A 13186-nucleotide genomic window follows, 5' to 3' on the forward strand; every position below is an offset into this window, starting at 1 on the left:
TGTCTTGTGAACATTCCCAGGGCTCAATGTGCTTCTTGAACTCTTAATCAGATCTCAGTGTTTTTTCAATGCTTACCTTAGGTTGCAGAAGTAAATGCTCCCAGGCATGAATCAAACTCTCCACAATTCCTTCTCCAAACACACCTGCATCGACAGTTTCTGTTACAACTAGGGACACTCTATAGAATGATGTTTTAAAGACACATGTAAGTAAAATGACGTGCTATTTTTCTTTCTTTTAAGATTCATTTATTTATTATGTATACAGAGTTCTGACTACATGTATGCTTACACACCAGAAGAGGGCACCAGATCTCATTAGAGATGGCTGTGAGACACCATGTGGTTGAACTCAGGACCTCTAGAAGAACAGTCACTGCTCTTAACCTCTGAGCCATCTCTCCAGCCCCACAAGCTATTTTTCTAATGCACTTCATTTAGCATATTCCCCTGAACCCTGGGGGTGTCCCTTGGCTCCTTTCTTCTTCACTAGCTTCTCTTCCTTGCTCTGGGAACAGAAGGGTTTGCCTTCTTAGACTCTGATTCACTGCCTGAGTCCTTAAGACATCTTTACTGGTCCCTTCCTTAACATCAAATATTCAGCTTCTAACTCTTAACACTCCATACAAACGTTTTTCTACTAGCATGGAATGGTAGCTTATATCTGTAGTCCCAGAACTTGGGATGTGGAAACAAGAGGATCAGGCAGAACTTAAAGGTAATCTTTGACTACATGATGAGTGTGAAGCTAGCCTGGCTTACATGAAACCCTGCATTAAAAAAGCAAAAACAAATGAGGGAAGGAATACATCCATAGATTATCTACATTAATGACCCTTCTCAAAATGAATTTTTGTTTTGTTTTTTAAAACAGGGTTTCTCTGTGTAGCCCTGGCTGTCCTGGAACTCACTCTGTAGAACAGGCTGGCCTCGAACTCAGAGATATTCCTGCCTCTGCCTCTCAAGTGCTGGGATTAAAGGCATGTATCACCCCACCAAGAATGAATGTTCTTTCTCAACTGTCTATTTTCTAATTTGTTTGCTTTGTATATGAATATGTGTACAAACTATTTCTGTGGGTATGGGCATGCCATGGTGCACATGGGGATGTCTGAGACTGTTCTGTCCTTCCTTCTACCTTGTGGGTTTGAGGGATTGAATACAGGTCATCAGGCTTGGCAACAAATGTCTTTACCCAGTGAGCCACCTTGCCAGTCCAGTTATAATTTTTGATATGCAAATAACATTTAATGTGGACAAGAACCTTCCCTTCCAAAAACTGTATCTCTGCCTTCTATATTACACATATCTGACTGCGCCTCTAACTCTTCTCTAGTCTTTATAGAGTTACACACTTTTATTCATTCACTCACTCTAGAAAACTCAAAGACACTCAGAAAGAGTCTTTCCCTTCTCTGAATTACTTTAGCTTTCACTTGGCACAATTCACTTCTAGAGTCTAAAGATATAGAAAAATTTCCTGACCATTCCTTACATTCCTCTCTACATCTCTAGGTATCTTAAGGATAGGACTGACCTGGGTATCTTCCACAATACCTAGACCCAATTAGACCTACAGACAAAAAACTCTCAATACTCACAACTGTATGCACTTAGAATATAAAAAGTACCTCAAATTATCTAATCCTACAACTTAGTCTAGAAATTTGCTTAGGAGAAAAATGAACAAGTAAGAATCTGAACTGAAATATCTATTTTGCCTGACTCAAAAGCAGTCTGTGAACAAAATACAAATTAAAGTAACCTTAGCTTCATGCCATTCCAAATCTTATGTGGAAGTCCTAACTAATCCTACATTTGGAGACAGAGCCCTTCAGAGGCAATTAAGGTTAGATGAAGTCACCAACATGAGGTCCTAATTCAACAGGACTAGTATCCTACTGAAAAAGCAAACACTAGCAGCAAGTCACACACAGAGGAAAGGTCACAAGAGGACACAAAACCCAGGCAGACAACTGCAGCCAGGAGAAACTCTACTTAAGACAGTTTGTTTGGTTTGGTTTTTTAGAAAATAAGTATGCACCTACATTAACAATCTAATAAACTTCTTCACTAACAAAGACCACTGAAAAGTGTAAGTACCATGTACACATTATTAAAAATGGAAGAAAAAGCTGGGCAGTAGTGATGCATGCCTTTAATCCCAGCAACTGGGGTGGGGGTGAAGGGCAGGCAGAGCTCTGTGAGTTCGAGGCCAGCCTGATCTACAGAGTGAGTTCCAGGACAACTAAGGATATAAAGAGAAACCCTGTCTTGAAACAAACAAACAAACAACAACAACAACAAACCTGGAAGAAGACTTAAAAACCAGAGTTCAAATAACAAATAGAGCACCAAAAAATTCTCTACATGTAGACTACCTTTAACTAAGCTAAAGATAGATAGCACAAGCACAATTACAAAACAAGTATTACAGAAAGATGTAGGAGGGGTGATTCTTTAAAAGGATGGGCCAGATAATTGTAAATCCCTTCTAGTTCTAATGTTCCACTGATCTCCTAACACAGTGAGATGCAGATGAAAACATAACGCCTCTAAAACTGTACTTACAACATTTGAAGGACACAAAGCAGAATACTCTGTCAACTGGCACTTTCATTTTAATCAAGGATAGTAATGCAAACGTGATGTCTGCTGACATGAATTGTTCACACTTTATTAACACTTATTTAACACTGATGACTTACAGGAAGTCTATCTACTTTTATGGACAGGAAAGCATGAGTGTTGATGTGATGTGTTAAAGAAAGGTTTTTGTTAAATTCCTCACTCTCAGCTTTTCTTGAGTTCTTTAGGTATTTTTTAAAAAGCATGCTATTATAAAATCCTGTACCTTATTAAATTGGCTGACAACTGTACCATCACAAAATAAGGACATTAATACTTTTTTTAACACAAGAAGCTGGAAATGTATCTTCACGTTTTGGGTGAGTTATGAACACACCTTTCAGGAATGTGTTTCGGAATTTCTATATCAAGTGACTTCATATGTAGGAGCTTAATCCCAGTTTCCATCTTGTTTGCAGCCACTACATCACAGGCAAGTTCATACATGGTCTTGGATAATTCACAGGCGTATACTGAGTGTGCACCAGCTTTTTTAGCAAACATACTGCAAAAGAAGAAAAATCCACTGTATCTCTTTCCAATTTTAATAACATTATGATTCTTCAAACATGGGATCTTTCCATTCTTCAATATAACTATTACTTGTTCTGCATTTAAAAGATGAGAGCTAGCAAGACAGCTCAATGGGTAAAAGCATCTGCCATTCAAGTCTGACAACACAAATTCAATTCCTGAAACCCACAGTGGAAGGAAAAAACTGACTCCTGAGAGCTAACTTCTGGCTTCCACATGCATACTGTGGAGCATAGGCATGTGTACAAACAGAATACCACACACGCACACAGACACACACACACACAGACACACACACACACACACACACACAATAATCTAATTAAGCCAGATGTAAATAGAACTCACCTTTTTTTTTTTTTAATGATTTGTTTGTTATTATGTATACAGTGTTCTGTCTGCACATATTCCAATAGGCATCAGATCTCATTATAGGTGGTTGTGAATCACCATGTGGTTGCTGACAATTGAACTCAGGACCTCTGCAAAAACAGCCAGTACTCATAACACCTGAGCCATCTCTCTAGCCCTAGATGGAGCACATCTTTAATCCCAGAAGGCAGAGGCAGGTGAGTTCAAGGCCAGCCTGGTCTACAGAACAAGTTCCAAAACAGGAAAAACTACAAAGAGAAACCTTGTCTTGTATATGTACACACACACACACACACACACACACACACACACACACACACACACACACACACACACACAGAGCAAGTTCCTGGCCAGCCAAAGATACATACACTATCTCAAAAAAGATTAAAAAAATTAAGATTAAAAAAAATAATAAATGAAGCTTGGTACAGTGGTGCATAGCTTTAATTTCAGCACTCAGAAGGCAGAGGCAGGAAGATTTGTGCGAGTGCAAGGCCAGCCTGGTCTACAGAGTGAGTTCAAGGACAGCCAGGGTTATAGAGAGAAAATATGTCTCAAAAAAGAAAAAACAAAACAAAAAATACAAATCAACAACAACAAAAAACCAATAATAATAATAAAGAAAAAATAAACTAGTATAGTTGTATGCTTGTTTAATATAAATAATGTCCACACATTTTGTTTTGTTTGTTTTTGAGACAGGGTCTTTCTACATAGCATTGTCTGACCTGCAACTCACTATGTAGATCAGGCTGATCTCAAAGTCACAGAGATCCACCTGCCTCTGCCTCCTGAGTGCTGGGATTAAAGGAGTGTGACATTATGTCTGGCTCAGCATCCACGATTATGACACAACTAGCAAGAAGATTGCTTAATAAGCTTTCGAGATTCCACTAGAATATTAATATAAAAAATACTCTAAAATTCATTATACAGAATTTCAGTAACCCACGGTTTGCTTAGTTTTCTTTAACTTTTTTTGATAAGTAAAATCATAGTAAAAACTACAATACTAATAACTGCATCAAACAAGGTGGTGGTATTACATGTCTTTAATCCCAGCCTTCAAGAGGCAGAGACAGGCAGATCTCTGTGAGTTTGAGGTCAGCCTGATCTAAAACTTGAGTTCCAGGATAGCCAGGTATGTTATACAGAGAAACTCTGTTTCAGAGAGAGAGAGAGAGAGAGAGAGAGAGAGAGAGAGAGAGAGAGAGAGAGAGAGAGAGAAGAATAATTCATGAGTAACTCAAACAATAGTAGGAAAAACTGCTGTTTTGATATGCCAATGTTATAATTTTGGTATCTACAAAACTGTTTATTCAATAATTACAAACCTCAGTATTCCAGTTCCTGTGCCAATATCCAAAACACTCTTGGACCCTGAGCACACTGCCTTCTGGATTGCTGCATTATAAATCCTATTCCTTTTGGTGTCATTAAGCATGATGAAGTGCCAGCGTTCCACCAGCCAGTTTGCAACACGGTAAAAGTTCTCCTTCGCATCACTGAAGTCAGGGTTTAGCTTCACTGCTTTATGAAAATACCCAGCTGCCTCATCTCGAAAGCCCATTCTAGAGGGGGAAATGACAATACATTCAACTCTATGTGATCAATTACAGTGCCTCTGTTCAGGCACTAACCCAGCCTGAGAACCCTTCATTACTACCCCAGATCTCAGAGCAATCTATCTCCTTGGCAAACTTTCTCTTTCTAGAGTATGGTACTCTCCTAACTTCTTTTCCAAATCCCTACCTATGCATCTCAGAGGTCCTGGGGGTGGGAGTGGGGGGTGTCATAACTCATACTGAGTTGAATATGAGCAGATAAAAAAATAAAGAACTAAGGGGAAATACTGTCAAGTCATCTCAATGTTGCTTCTCAAACTGTGAAGAACTCCCTGTCACTATTGAAAATAGTTAATCATTGGCTGACGGCACCGCCCCCAACTAGTATGTGTCTCACATACCATCAGACTTCAGCAGCATCCAAACTGGTCTATACATACTTAGTTTACCCATGAGTTCCTTGACCAGAGACATGGATTTCTACTAATATCAAATTCTATACATGGCTGTCATGAATCAGTAATTTCTGGACCACACATTCAACAGAGTAGAATAAACAGAATTCTCACTTGTTTCTTTACAAGCACCTTTAGTCACCATCCATTCTAAAGAAACTTAATCCTGGCTATTTATTCTAGGCATGACTAAAGCAAATGGGACCAACTAACAAAGGGGCCATGCTATGTTAAATTGTAGGCACTCATGTTTTAGTTTAAAATAGAAATATTTAAGGTCAATACATGTTACTGCTTTGTAACCCTGAATGTAACAAAGGTGTGTTCTGCGACTGACAGCACACATCACAGTAGAAAACACATGGTATTAATGTGAACACGCCTTGCCATGCTGGAGCAAAATGTAAAACAAGGAAGACTATTGCTCACTTAACAAAGTTTACTTTGTCAGAACTGCAGAGATTGTATACACTCCCTTCTCCAGAGCACTGACCCTACATAGCCCTGAGTCAAGAAAGGAGCCCTTGGAAGTAGGAGACAAAACTTGATTATTGTGCAAGTTTAAATGTAACTGGCCCTTATAGGCTCACAGGGAGTGGCACTATTAGGTGTGTCTTTGTTAGGAGGAAAGGAATCACTGTGGAGGCGGGCTTAAGGTCTCTTATATGCTTAGGCCCTGCCCAGCGTCTCAGTTCACTTCCTCCTGACTGCTGATCAACAGTGTGGAAATTCGTAAGAGTACTGGAAGGAATGTGAAAAATGACAATTCATTTATTAAATTCTTAAATTAAAAATTGCAACTTTCCAGTCTGACAGAACCATGCTCTGCCTCCATTACTTCAAATTCAAAAGCAATGCTTTTATTGTAATTCTGTAATTTCTCAGGAATGTGTATGGCTTAAACTGGTGTGCATAGAGTTCACATGGCAGACCTGACTGGTTCCCTTTGAGAAGTCTACTTACAAGGCTGACCTCTGACTATTATGTGGGGTTTTGATGTTTTAACAGGTAAGTGATTTAATGTTTCTCAATGATTATATAAGCAATGTGACATGCTGCATATGGCTTTTAGTCTGGGAGTCTAGAGTTTGCGGATGCAACACAGGGAGGTGGTAGCTAAGTATACAACCACCAATACAAATCCTGTGTACTAGAACTCCCCAGACTACAAACACATGACTTACTGAGGCGGAAAATATATACTGTGACTTCATAGAGGACCTGAATGCATAGTTTATACTTGCTTTGGACTAATTCTCTTCATAATCTTTAAGTAATAGTGACGTCATTACAAACCTGAAGAGATGCTCTCCCATACTATTGCAGATCACTTCATCATCAGGAAATAGTTCCAAGGCCTGCTCATAGCAGCCAAGTAAGTCTTGTATTCGACTTAGTGCATCAAGCTCTTCAGCCCACTTGAAAAGTGTATACTGAAAAGTTTCCTTTACAAACATGAAAAAAAAAATATAAATTAGTAAACTAGAGTGAAGAATACAAAACTCTAGCTGAAGATTCCAACAAACGAAACTATAACTGGAGTGGGCTGGGCATTGATGACATACACCTTTAATCCTAGCACTCGGGAGGCAGAGGCAGGCGAATCTTTGTGAGTTTAAGACCAGCCTGGTCTACTGAGCTAGTTCCAGGACAGCCTCCAAAGCCAAAGCCACAGAGAGACCCTGTCTAAAAAAATAAAATCAAAAACAAAACAACAAAAACTAGAATGAAAGATGACCTGAAACTGATAACTTTTAATTATTGTTTGCCAAATGTGGTAGTTTGAATAATAATGTCCTCCCATAAACTCAAATATTTGAATGCTTAGTCATCAAGAAGTAGCACTTGTTTGAGAAGGATTAGGAAGTATGGCCTTGTTGTTGTTGGAGGAAGTATATCTCTGTGGGTGGGCTTTGAGGTTTCAAAAGCCCAAGCAAAATTCAGTGTTTGTCTCTGTCTATCCTACACCCCCTTCCTGCAGATCAAGATGAGGCTCTCAGCTACTGCTCCAGTGCTTCCCCACCATGATGATAATGGACTAAACCTCTGAAACTGTAAGCCACCCCCCAACTAAATGCTTTCTCGTATAAAAATTGCCTTGGTCATGATGTCTTCACAGCAATAGAACTGTGACAAAGATACCAAATAAGCACATGCAAAAAAAAAAAAAAAAAAAGTGTGTGTATGTGTGTAGAGTAAGGCAGTATGATCTTTCTGTAAACATCTGTTCTTAGTCTCTGCTTTTTCCAGGTAGCTGTGATTCAGGAGTGTTCTCGACCCTCTCATTCATTCCCTAGTGCAGGATCACCTATGTGTGTTAGTGATGCAACATATACATGTCTACTTTGTTCGTTTTAGGTTTTTTTTTTTGTTTGTTTGTTGTTTGTTTGTTTTGAGACAGGGAATCTATGTGTAACTTTGGAACTCACTCTGTAGACCAGGCTGGCCTTGAACTCAGAAATTCACCAGCCTCTGTCTCCCAGGTCCTGGGATCAAAGGCATGCACCACCACTGCCTGGATGTATGTACCTACTTAAGACCTTGCTTTCTGGTTATCTCTACCAGTCAGGCACCGAGTCTCTAGTCATCTCATCAATCAATGTGCAAGAAACCAGAACTAAAACTCAAAGATGAACATGAATTTTGCTCCTATCCTCACAGAATCTTGTTGGCAGAAATTGAAAATCTTTAAAAAGTTCAAAATGTTCTCAACTGCCCCGCCACATTCCCTTCACACGATATAAAGGTACCATTCTATCTCAAACCACAAACTCACTATTTGCTATAAATTTCCTCCAAGATGAAAACATTCCATCCTGCGAGAAAGCTCTTTAAAACAGAAGGTAAACTGCTCAAGATAGCTTCAGGAAATCCCTGAAACTAACCAGATCCACTATGTCCCTCCCTCCTGAGAATAAACAATAATGTCTATTGTTTATTCATGAGAGTCACTCAGACAAGCCAAGCTTCAAACAAGACCCTTGAGATCAGACAAGCTGCCTGGAACAAACAGATACCAGCCAGGCTGCCTGGAAGTGAACAGAGTCACTTGAGAACACACTCCCCAATCTGTTGGGTTGCCACAGGCCTTGCAGACTGTTCCAGATTCCAGCTCTGTGAGCTATTATCCATGGTGAGGTGGGTTTTGATGACACAGCTGTCTTTAAGTTACTTCTGTCCTTATAAGTAACCCCAATAAAACTCAATGGTTCACTAAGTTGGACTTCGATGGTATCCAGTATTGGTCTGTCATGGGATCCCTCTCTGGACTGAGGAGACATGTATTGTGAAAGTTTTGTCATAACCCATCCTAACTCCATTATCTTTAAATCTGACGCTTCCTGATGATCTCTATTGCTATAGCCTAACCTGGAGTGCAGCAATTGCCTTCGAATTGACAACTGAGCACCACGCCAGTCTCATCTTCCTGCAGCTGATTTCCATGACGCTGCACTATGGAAAGAAGGCAGGCTCAGACATCCCAGCTTTTAAGACAACAAACTTTACACATAAGAGTTAATATCAGAAGCCAAATTACAACAGTTTACTAGAAAGACAAGGATAATGAAGGAGATCCTATTATATGACAAATATTCTAGATATCTAAATAGTGTATGACTGGATCAAGAGTTGTCCTGTAGGTTAATAGATTATTCAGTGGTTGAGCACTCTTTCCTACAATGCTTAAGGCTGTGTGGTTTGGTCCCTGGTAACAACAAAAATAAATAAATAAAACCGCTAAGACAGGTGTTGGTGGCACACACCTTCAATCTCAGCATTCAGGAGGCAGAGGCAGGTGGATTTCTGTGAGTTCAAAGCCAGCCTGGTCTACAGAGTGAGTTCCAGGACAGCCAGGGCTACACAGAGAAACCCTGCCTCATGTGGGGGTGGGGGAGAGATAGGAAGCCAGTTACTAAGTACTATTGAATGAATGCTAGTAATTACCAGCCTGTTTGCTTTTAACAAAAAACAAAAGACAAACAAACAAAAAAAAAAGGATAGGGTTGTATCTCAAACCCTATCTCATTATGTAGCTAAGCATAACCTGGAACCTGGCACCTTATGGTTCTCCTGCCTGTACCTCCCAAGTTCTGGGATTACAGCTATGTGTTGCTACACTAGGCTTAGACCTAATACATGTTAGACACAATTCTACTGATGGAGCTATGTTTCCAGCCATATACTCAAACTTACATACTTTTTCTGTACTGGGAATGGAACTCAGAGCATCACACTCAGGGCAAGCTGTTGGACAGAACTATCCTCCAAGCCAAACAACTGCCATCTTGAAGGACAGTTTAGCTGTTTCCACTTGCAAAGATAATACCAGACAGACTTTGTGACTGTTTAAATCTGTCCCAGAAAGGGAGGCTGGGTCATGAGACCCTCATCTGAGTAACCTGCAATTCATACCACCTGTTACATGCAACATTGCCCTAACTTCATGAACTCAAGTAGAGTCTAGAGCTGTGGTTCTCAACCTTCCTAATGTTGCAACCCATTAATACAGTTCCTCACATTGGGGTTACCCCCAACCGCATAATTACTTTTGTTGCTACTTTATATCTTTTGTAATTTTGCAATTGTTATGAATCATAATATAAATATCTGGTATGTAGCTATCTGATATGCAACCCCTGTGAAATGGTCATTCAACCCCCAAAAGGGCCACAACCCACAGGTTGAGAACCCCTGGTGTAGCGTTTAAGCCAGGGAAGACAGTAGAAGATGGCAGGGAGAGAGTCCAGCCATGCAGTTTTGAGAAAGCTACCATTCCTGCTGAGTAAAGGCTTTCCAGTGCAGCCTTTTGTGGGGGGAGCTCCCACACTCCAGTCACTAGCCCCTCATCTATGTTCTGCTCTGTAAGTAAGCCCAATGAACGCATTGATTCTCCAGAGACCTTAGTTTGTTGTTGGACCTTATGTCTTCCCCTGGAGAAGCATTTTACCAACATAAGCACTCTATCAAGGACCTACACTCACAGCCAAATTTCATGTGTACTTTCCACACCCAATATTTATCTTCTCCATTCACAGAAGCAGCAGCTAGAACTGAGTAAAGAGGAATTGTGTTCATTCTACCTCTGTCTATTCAGAGGAGCCAATGACCCAGAATGCTATCATACTGAGTTAAACCAACAGGTACTGAGATTTCTGTGAATTACATAAGCCTAATGCTACTGAAATCTAGTGGGCAGACCATGCTGCTAACTATGAAGGAAAACATAGGGCTGTCTCTTGCAAAATGTCAACAGTGTCAGGTTGACAAATTCTGGCCTAAACAAAGCAAGATCGTCCGCAGCTTTTAAACTGAAAATACATGAGTTCAACGTGGTAACTGTTGCACATAAGAAAAGGAAGGCCTCACCTTCACATCTTCTTTGAGCTCCGGTGCCAGGCTGAGCACTAGGAGGTAATGGGCATAAGCAGTTCCAAAGTCCTGGGCGCTCAGACAGTGCTCAGCGCTGTGCAAGGACCGCGCCACCAGCCGATCCCTACCGGCCGCCTCTGCGCCACTCGCGGTGCCCTGGCGGGATCTGGACCTCGAGTTCGACATCTCTCTCTCGGCTCGGAAGACCTCGGGGAAGACGCCCTCCTCAGGGAAAAGAGCCTCTCTTCCCTGGGAGCCAAAGCAGCAAGAGAAGGCGCAGAAAGGAAGTGCGCTCTGCCCCTACACAGAGCAAAGCCCCGCCTTCTCAGCCGCGGGGCAGAACTGCGCGCGCAACTAGAAGCGACGCTCAGTGATGACGCCAGGCCGACGCGCTCTCTTGGAGAAAGCCCCACCTCCGCCGCACCCCCAGTGTCTGCCAGTACCTAGGCAGAGAGCACTTTGTTTTCGGTGTGGGGTTCATCTCCGGCTCCCCGCTGCGCGTGCCAGACCCTGCTTGGGTCAGCTGTGTGCAATGCTCAGGCTCTCTGGAGTTCAGCGCGCCAGTCTCACTATGGCAAAACGAAATCAAAGCTCCTTAAATTTGGTCATGGTGTATGTACTCTTTTAGCGTTAAATAGTCTCACAAAACCCATGATGCGGGACTTGGGATAACACTTGTTAGAGAAGGAAAAGGCAATCTCTGAGAATTACTTTAAGGTTGCACAAGTCCGTGGGATGGGTATGGCCGAATTAGAATTTCCTGATGACCTGTTACATTAATACAGAAGACAGGTCACATGTGGACGCTAAGATGTAAATCCTAAAGTTTTGAATGCTGTATAAGAATTATAGCATTAGCTATTTTTGTCCCCAGTTCCAAGAGATACCTAGTGTGTAAAGTGGCTAACAAGAAATGGACGTAAGAGCATTATGGGCATCGAACTAAAATTCTCCAGTGCTCCTAAAGTCAACTTTTGTGTACCTTTTTTGCTTTCTCTTGGGTTATTCTCTGGCCCAATCTTGTAAGCAGCTACCTATGTACATCTTAAGAAAGTTCTTCAAGACAGGAACTATTCTCAATTATCCTAGAATGTACAAAATAAGAAGTTTAGTGTTGTAGTTTCACACTTGATGGAAAGTGTTTTTCCTGCCTTTTTGTTTTGCTTGTGTGCTGTCATAGGCATTCATATCCTCATTTCCTGCTTTCTGTATTAAACAATGTAGGACTGAAGTATACAGAACTTCTCTGAGAAGATGGAAACACAGGAAGCCTCTGCTCCTAGTGGGAGTAGGACATAAAGATCAATACATTTCGGGGAAGGGTTGTGTGCCAGTTCACGCTTTTCCCCTTTTAGTTCATCTAGTAACCCTTCCTTAAGATGTTCAGAAAGACCCATACATAGTCAATTTTACCATTACCTAGAAACATTTAGAAATCATCTAAACTTTTAAAAAAGCTATTACACCTGTAATAACTGTAGACATTTAACCAAATATGTATGATGTTATTGCATAGTATAAAAGTCAGAGGTGATAGGCTGCAGCTGAGTAGGGAGATATATCCCATCCCAGTCCTTTCCAGAAACTTGCATGGTATGCTGGTTAGTGTTAATTTTTAACTTAACTGAATCTAGAATCACCTGGGAGACTGGCCACTGGTCATATTTGTGGGTGATTATCTAGACTGCTTTAATTGAGGTGGGAAGACTTACCAACTGAAGGTAACTGTTGGCTGGCTGAGACCATGGGTTGTATAGGTGGAGAAAGGAAACTGAGCCACAGTGTGCATTCGTCACTCTCTGCTGCCTGATTGTGACAATGATATGACCAGCTATTGCATACTATGATGCCCTAACTTCCCTGCAATCTCTTTTGTCAGTCTTTTATCACTGTGAGAGACAAAGTTACATTTACGTTTTAATTACTATGACTAAGAGATCTATGAAATAAAAATAAATCTGATCTACAAGCCCTACTGACCAAGGACAGATAGTTTCTAATGTGCTGGAGGTTATTGTTGATATAAGATAACAAGCAACATGTGTTTACTCCCCTAAACAAGTTCGTTTGACATATTTGCATAGGATGTGCTTGATCACATGTGGGCAGGAGGTTCACAGGATGAAGATATGTCAGGATGTATGCTTGGACCTGATGGAAAGTACAATGAAATATGGGTTTTTGTTTTTTCCTAAGGTCGCTACAAACTGTGACCCTAGGAACCTGGGAATGGACCAGGCCAGAGCCCACCCACCTGGC

The 13186-nt window shown here is 40.9% G+C and overlaps 1 protein-coding gene across 8 annotated transcripts in view; it reads right to left on the bottom strand.

Moving 5' to 3' along the window:
- Nucleotides 1–13186, bottom strand: part of LOC127237551 (protein arginine N-methyltransferase 9) — a 232371-nt gene that overhangs the window by 32533 nt on the left and 186652 nt on the right. For 5 of the 8 annotated variants that reach the window (XM_051205908.1, XM_051205909.1, XM_051205903.1 and 2 more), the window contains 3 exons: nucleotides 4872–5108; nucleotides 2966–3133; nucleotides 77–179 (listed from right to left, as the gene is read on the bottom strand). In XM_051205908.1, the coding sequence (XP_051061865.1) occupies nucleotides 77–179; nucleotides 2966–3133; nucleotides 4872–5108 (508 nt within the window). Of the gene's footprint in view, nucleotides 1–76; nucleotides 180–2965; nucleotides 3134–4871; nucleotides 5109–6853; nucleotides 7003–10924; nucleotides 11129–13186 lie in introns of those variants that run through there. The other 3 variants (XM_051205907.1, XM_051205905.1, XM_051205902.1) reach the window with 2 other exon arrangements.

Source organism: Phodopus roborovskii, unplaced genomic scaffold (assembly GCF_943737965.1).
Source record: "Phodopus roborovskii unplaced genomic scaffold, PHOROB, whole genome shotgun sequence".
Classification (NCBI taxonomy): domain Eukaryota; kingdom Metazoa; phylum Chordata; class Mammalia; order Rodentia; family Cricetidae; genus Phodopus; species Phodopus roborovskii.